At 38.9% G+C, this 8,160-nt stretch overlaps 1 protein-coding gene across 1 annotated transcript in view; it reads right to left on the bottom strand.

Annotated features, from left to right (window-relative positions):
• Positions 1-961: 961 nt before the first annotated feature.
• Positions 962-8,160, bottom strand: part of TNKS2 (tankyrase 2) — a gene marked incomplete at its 3' end in the record, with an annotated part of 115,074 nt that continues 107,875 nt past the window's right edge. The window contains exon 27 of the mRNA XM_082268894.1: positions 962-1,081. Coding sequence (XP_082125020.1) covers positions 962-1,081 — 120 coding nt within the window. The remainder of the gene's footprint in view (positions 1,082-8,160) is intronic.

Here is an 8,160-nt window from a genome sequence, read left to right as displayed (position 1 = left end):
TGGGCTATTTATAGGCTGGGGGCAGTAGCAGCGGCACTGGTGGGAAAATTATGGGCGGGCATGGCACAGGCGGGGAAGGAATGAGATGAGGCATGCGCAGTTAATTTGTCTCGCCGCAGCCATCATTTTACCGGGCACTTTTCTCCTGCTACGGGCATTTAAGGGCAGGAGAAAAGTGCCCTTTTTTTACGGGATGTCCGTAAATATACGGACGGTTGGCAACACTGACATACACACATATATATGGTATCAGGACAATATCCCCCCGGAAAACATGCCCCCAGGACATAGGGTTAGGGTTAGAGGGGGGATATTGTCCAGGAGGGATTATGTCTGGGGGGATATTGTCCTAGAATTATATATATATATATATATATATATATATACACATATATATATATATATATATATACACACACACACAGTGCATCCGGAAAGTATTAACGGCACTTCAATTTTTCCACATTTTATTATGTTACAGCCTTATTCCAAAATGGATTAAATTCATTATTTTCCTAAAATTTCTACAAACAATACCCCATAATGACAACGTAAAAGAAGTTTGTTTGAAATCTTTTCAAATTTATTAAAAATAAAAAAAATGTACAGAAGTATTCACAGCCTTTGCTCAATACTTGTCGAAGCAGCTGTCGCCAATTACAGCCTCAAGTCTTTTTCAGTATGATGCTACAAGCTTGCTATGGCATATTGTTTGTAAAATTTGGAAGAAAATAACAAATTTATTCCATTTTCGAATGAAGTTGTAACATAACAAAATGTGGAAAAAAGTGAAGCGCTGTGAATACTTTCACTGTGTAAATACATATAAACACAGCCAGACACTTTATTAGGTACACTTTGCTAGTATCGGGTTGGACCCCCCTTTTGCCTTCAGAACTGCCTTGATTCTTTGTGGCATAGCAAGGTGTTTGAAGCATTCCTCAGAGATTTTGAATTATATCTACATGATGGCATCACGCAGTTGCTGCAGATTTATCAGCTGCACATCCGCGATGCAAATCTCCTGTTCCACCACAGCCCACAGGTGCTCCTTTGCATTAAGATCTGGTGACTGTGGAGGCTATTGGAGTACAGTGAACACATTGTCATGTTCAAGAAACCAGTTTGAGATGAGTTGAGCTTTATGACATGCACATGGAAGTAGCCATCAGAAGATGGGTACACTGAAGTTATAAAGGGAAGGGCATGGTCAGCAACAATACGCAGGTAGGTTGTGGCATTTATTAGGCACACATTGCTAGTACCAGTTTGGACTTTCCTTTTTGCCTTCAGAACTGCCTTAATTCTTCATGGCATAGATTCAACAAGGTGTTAGAAACATTCCTCAGAGATTTTGGTCCATATTGGCATAATAGCATCATGCAATTGCTGCAGATTTATGAGCTGCACATCAATAATGCAAAACTTCCGTTCCATCACATACTAAGTTACTGTTGCCTATCATCTCAAACCAGTCTGTCCATTCTCCACTGACAAGGCATTTTCCCACACACAACTGCTACTCGCTGGATGTTTTCCCTTTTTCGGACCATTCTCTATAAACGCTAGAAATGGTTGTGTGCGAAAATCCCAGTAGATCAGCAGTTTTTTAAATATTCAGACTGCAATGTTTTTCAATCTGTTTCAATGTTATTCAATCTGCAATGTTTTTCACAGAGCTCTATAGCCTTTATGAATTGACTTGCACACACCTGGCATTTCTGTTTCCATTAAGTATGACAGTTGATGTATAAAAACTCCCCCTGTAATCTCCATCCCCATGATTAAGCTCTGAGGGGCAGAGCAAAATGTGTTGGGAGCATGGTCTGGTTGGAGTCTAGGCTGAGGTTGCCACATACTAATTGATGAGATTGTTCAGATGTGCAGCCACAAGGAGATCTTCCTCCATACTCCGTGAACAGAGAAGCCGGGACGAGCTCCCTCCCAGACCAGCACTCACAGTGGTGGATGTTAAGGACTAGCACCCCTTCTGCCAGCCTAAATGGCTCACACAATGGGTCTTTTGGGTCACAACGAATAAATTAAGTTAGATGCATATACAACAACATTTAACTTTTGGACTTGTCCACCATACCTGTTAGAGTGTGCCCTCCTAACTGCAACCTCAAAAACATAATGCAGAGGGTCCTGGGACAAACGAGGCCAATCTGGTCAGAACCATATACCATCGGAGCAGTATTTTATAATGGTCTTTAATGATAGACATATTTATAGAAGATTTAGAGGCATAACTTGCTATCTTGTGCCATGCGTCCTGAGTTTATGTCATTTTGCCATGTAAGGCAGTTTTGGTGATGTAGATGTTAACAGCATAAAATACTGAGATATGACCAAAACGTTTATTAAATTCCTGCACAAAATTTCCAACGCGGTCATGCTTCCATTGTAGAGAAGTTATAAAGTGAAAGATTTGCGATAAAGTTCTGTCCAGAAGCTGGTATTTCTCTTGCAATAATTGTATAGACAATACACTATTACCCTTACATATATTTGCAATTCTCAAAAAAAAAAAAAAAAAAAACTTTATTTTGTTACTATTTAAACTACGGGGTGAGACCCAGGGTAAACTGTGGGTTGAGAACTAATGGTGATAGGGAGGTGTGGGCAAATTTAAATTTATATGAAGGGAAGACTGTCCCATAAGCCCAGTGAGAAAGAAAGTAGGATATAACATTGAAGGTCTATACCTAGCTGAGAGTTACACTGGTTTTACAGTTTACTGTTATAAGTTTTTTTGTTTTTACAAAAACACTTCGATACTAAAAAGTTTCTCTACAATGTTTTTAGCTTGTGCTGAAGTTCTGCAAGTTGAACAAATCTGGTTGCCAAGGGTCACCCATTCCATTATAGTAAATCACACCTTTTAAAATAAGGATATGACACTAGATGTGGTTTGTTCTCATTTTTCAAGACATCTCCTCTTATACTGCTGCAATCAGAAATTGTTTTTTACTATTACATGAGATTTCATTTCAAGAAGTGATTTAGACGGGCTTCAAAATTATAACTTTCATGGCCATTTATTTAATTGTAGAAAAGAACAAGTGATTTTTGATGATTACTGAAAAATAGATTATAGACTTTGCTGGCACTTGTGTAAAATTATCTTCCATTCTGTAATGAAGTCTGGAAAATGGATGTACAGCTCTAGATTTTAAAGATACAGCATATTTTCAGTGTGGCACTTAGTAGAGACTGGGGCTGCAGATTTTGGATAATGTGTGTGGATGGCAGTCAATTGAAAGCTAGTATTTTTTTTCTTCTGGTTTAGCCACTACTTTGGACCTTCGTAGTAATAAACCCACATGCTAGACATTTTCACCCAGGGCAAAGACTCATTCTGGCACCCCCCACCCTCACTCAAGGGAGAAGACCTACACACAATCAGAGCAGATGAGGCTTGAGCGATTTTGAGCTTCACTTCCCAAGCTGATTAGGAGGCGTGCCGCTGGAAAAATAAGTGAGCCAGGGCTTGCTTGTCTGCACTCTTCTTCCTTCCTAATCTGCTGCAGAGGTGAGGCTTGAAACTATGGGAACACTATCGGGGGTTGATTAATTAAAACTGGAGTGTGCAAAATCTGGTGCAGCTGTGCATGGTAGCCAGTTTCTAACTTTAGCTTGTTCAATTAAGCTTTGGAAAGAAAAAGAAAAACACAACAGGAACCTGATTGGTTTCTATGCAAAGCTGTGCCAAGTTTTAGAACTCTTGTTTCAGCAAATCAACACCTGTCTGTACAAACCCAACACTTACCATTTTCCTGAAAACACCCTCCCTAAAGTGAAACATGTTGGTGGCAGCATTATGCTATGGGGATGGTTTTCATTGGCAAGGAATGGAAAACTGAAACAGGATTTCTTCAAGAGTTGCCCTAGATTTAATGCTATCCAGATTTCTTTCAATCCTAACCAGTCTGCCAGAGATTTGAGACTAGGGCATGGGTTTAACTTCCAGCAGGACCGTGACCCTAAACATACCTTTAAAGCTACACTGGAGTGCCTTAAAGAGAAAAATTTACAGTAAATGTCTTGGAATGGCCTAGTCAAATCCCAGACCTTTAATCTAATTCAGAATCTGTGTCACGTCTTGACCTCTATCTTGGAGTTTAGATATGACCCCCCCACCCACTAGGCCAGGGATGTGGTGAAGAGGCCCTTGTTCTGATTAACATGAAGACGAGATGTTTTGCCTGGGGGAGGGGGGTGACAGGGGGGTGGGTGTTCCTGTAATCTGATGGAAAGCAGTGATTTCAAATGGTGCCCAGTGGACTTCGCACAGAGGTAACTTTTACTACTTGGCCTGCACAGTTTCTCTCACAAGGGGAGTCATCAGATACAAGAAAGTGCTCACAGCTAACAGTACAATCAGGTTCCTGCTGGCCCGGCCAAATTTTAGCCTGAGACACCAGATTTAGTACAAGCCAGGAGGTTGGTTTGCTGTTGTGGTGTTAGATCTTTTCAGTGTAACAAAGAAGAAAAAAAAACGCTTTTACATCACAAAAAGTTTAATAGAGCAGGCAGGCACAAATGTAAAAATTCTATGAAACCTATTCCATAGTTTTTACAATAAAAGTTATTTTTCAACATCACAATTTTCAATAATTTGACAAATGCACATATTTGTATTACTGAACACAGGAAAGCACATAGCACAGTCATTCAATGCTACAGACTAACTCCAAAGCAAAGTGTATACAGTATATATATAAGTTCACCAACTGAAACATATCCACCAGGTTATGTCATGTTCTCCACTGCATTTGGACACAGAAAGACAGTCCTAAAACAAAAACAGTCAAAATGTAGCTTTTACCCTAAGTTCAAGCTCTATCAGTCATCAGAAGCAAATGGATCCTGGGCAAAAAAAAAAAACCATGGATTAGACCCCCACAATATCATCCGTCACTCCCCCTGCTGCTACAAGGTTGACCTGGGGTACCCCAAAAACAACTGAACTAGTACAATAGCAGTAAGGATACTCTGGATGTCTGGGGTCTTAAATTCCCTTAGCCCTGCAGAATGTTAAAAGATACATTATGGCAATAGAGGAGATGCAATTTACTATAGAACCAACAGTGTATGTAAATTTTATGTTCATTTGCTTAAAAACAAATCTTTTTGCACCCAAATACAATGACTCATATCAAAGCAACCATAAAATTATAGGTCACACTTCTACTTCTGAAGGTTTGGATATGGCATCAAAGAATTGCACCCTTAATTCCCTTTGGTGAGGCTGCAGTGCTGTGTCAAAATGGATCAAGGATGCCTGTTAGGCTTCTATGAACAAAAAAAAAAAAAAAAAACGAACAAGATGTTTAAATCGATTTATGCCAAAAAAATGTATATATATTTAGTGTTTGTTACTTTACAAAAGTTTACATTATTAAAAAAACTAAAAAAAAAAAAACTAAAAAAAAAGGCGAAATGTGCGTACTTTGGGTCATAGAGGTACCTTAAAATCGGCAAAGATGAAAACCATCGCAAATCTCATTGTTAAAAAACAAACAAAACAAAACATGAATTCCTATGCATTTTAAATAAATCAGGCACATTATTGTAACCAAAACTTTTCCAATCACTGGTCAAACGTACCTGTTCTTCCAAACTACAGGATTTAGGATTGTTTAGGAAGAGGTCTTGAGGAACAAGAAAAAATGGTATTATCCATACCTGAAAAAACAGCAGGCAAACTACACAATCTGGAAGTTTTTAGTCATTTAAAGCCACCAGAAAAGAAATCTGCTTGCTTGGCTACAATCAGTTAAATGTTGCTGACATTTCCCTATACACTGGCCAGAATCAACCAACATCAGACTGGTACTAAGTCTAAACTTAACGCTGTTCTCTATATTTTAAGGCTGATGACCCAAGCAGTCTCCAAATTCTATACAGTTAAATACATTGAAGCTGGCCATACACTGAGCAAATATCACAGCCGGTTCCCGATGAACCAGCCAAAAAATGCTCAGTAGGTGGCCCTGGCAGCTACATTCAGGAAAAGTCAATAAAATTTTGTCTAAAAGAGCCTGCTGGAAAGACAGAAGATGCATCCAATCAGATGGAGCTGCCCGCCGTTTGGGTATTCTGACAAACTCTGGCAGCGGTTGTCATAATACAACAGCTCAGCAGAGGGCTTTTAGTAGGGTAAACAAAAGAAAGCCAACAGTTTATGGCCAACTCAAGGGCTTATTTATACTTTTGGATGTATTAAAAACACACAATTAAGCGCATTATTTTGAATAAGGTAGATTTTAGGTTTCTTGGAAGTCAAACATTTTCCTATATGCCCCTACTATGCTAATAAAGCCAAGTTCCACCCATTTTTGCAGGTTGCTTTCATTCACATGCCCACCCGCAGTGCAGCCCTAAATGATTTTTTTTATTATTATGGTTTAAATAAATACCTTTATTTTAATATGTCGGCGGCACTTCCAGTCCCAGCCACCTAGGCTTTGTCATCTTCAGGTGGTTCCCTTGGACTCCTGGGATATCGGCATCATCGCTTCCAGGAGTGCAAGGGAAATCGCCTAATTCTTTTTTGATTGACAGGTTGCCATAACAGGGCGGGAACTCCCACTGCCATAGCTATGGCAAAATGCAATCCGCAAACTGTGCCATGTAGTGTCATTACTGCGCTGGCGTGATACCAGGAGGTGCATGCTGGGTAGCCAGCTGCATCTAATCTCAGGAATAGACACGAGCGGGCTTCAGATGCCCACAACTGCGATGGTCCCTGCCTGCTTCCGAGATCAGGTAATTAAAAAAAAAAAAAAAAAAAACGCACAATTTGCAACAGTATTCACATAGTAATTTACAATCTGGGCTAATCATGGGGATGCTTTTAGAAAAAATAAAACTGATCATGGTGACTGGAGCTCCGCTTTAAAGACAGGTGTACCACTATTCTTCCTTTTGTCATTCACAAACACTCCTCACTCAGGCAGAGATCTGCTGAGATCCTATCCTTGCCCCCATTCTTTTTGCTGCTCTAACAATGATTCGTTTACAATCTGTGGGTCCCCAGTAACATTACCAGGAAAGATGTGACTATGGTGGATGCCAGCAGAAATGGTTCTGACAGGACAAGCCACAACTAATCAGAGAACCATTTATTTGTATAAACGCTGTTGTCAAAGTGCGTTTTAAAGAACAACGCATCTCCAGGTTGTGTGGCTCTCATAAAATTTCTTGTTTGTAAGTCAAATGGTCCTGGAACAGTTTTGGGCTTATGAAGATGGAATCAGTCTGAGACACTTCTGAGATCAGAATCTGACAGGTGCATTTGACCTCCTAACCTTTTTCACAATCCCAAATCTTGTATGAGACTGCCTAAATCAAACAAAAGCCCACTGTCACAGATTCCTTACACTGGTAACCAAAGGGGGATTAAACAATGAATATAGTTTTGTTTTTAACAGGCACAAAAATCAAAATTAGCTTTGAATACCTGACAAAACAAAAAAATGTAATCTGTCCATCATGTGCTGAAGTTAAAGATTGATACCAGTCTTGCCAAATGGTGCACTTTTACACCAGAAGATCGCACATGAAACATCAAGTACTTTTTTCTATCAGGGCCAAGTCGTATCTGAAATGAATGAATCTGCTCTTGTACTGACACATTACGGCCAGCATGTGGTACACAAAAACAGCTCAAAGCTTCAATCCCATAAAATTACATACACGTTTCTCTTTTGTACAAGATTGCCATTTTAAAAGACTATATTACAAAGCAATGTAAATAAATACCAGGCCAGTACAAAAGCTCTTATTTACAGTTTTACAAACTAACTGGATTCAGTGTAAATATTTGTGTTTTAAAAGACACAGTCTCAGTAATGTGAGTTTGCTTTCTTTTTTTTCTTTAAAGGAATTATAATGAATGCAGTTAGTTGCTTAAATGTGTTGTATTAAAACAAAAAAATAAAGGAAAAGAAAAAAAGGCATGATTTAAAATTCAAATTAACGAAATAGGTTTCTTTGTGTAGAGTTAAATATAGACAAACCCATTTTTATATCAAGAATGGTGTCTGTTAAAGTGCTGATAAAGTATTTTGTGAATGTTCAGGAAATACACTAAACATTTTTAAAGCTTTAGTCTCTGAAAATATCACAATGTATAAACATTGTTAATTTAAG

This window comes from Pelophylax lessonae (assembly GCF_965119305.1).
Source record: "Pelophylax lessonae genome assembly, chromosome: 9".
In the NCBI taxonomy this organism is placed as follows: Eukaryota; Metazoa; Chordata; class Amphibia; order Anura; family Ranidae; genus Pelophylax; species Pelophylax lessonae.
This window is presented reverse-complemented; position numbering and strand designations above follow the sequence as displayed.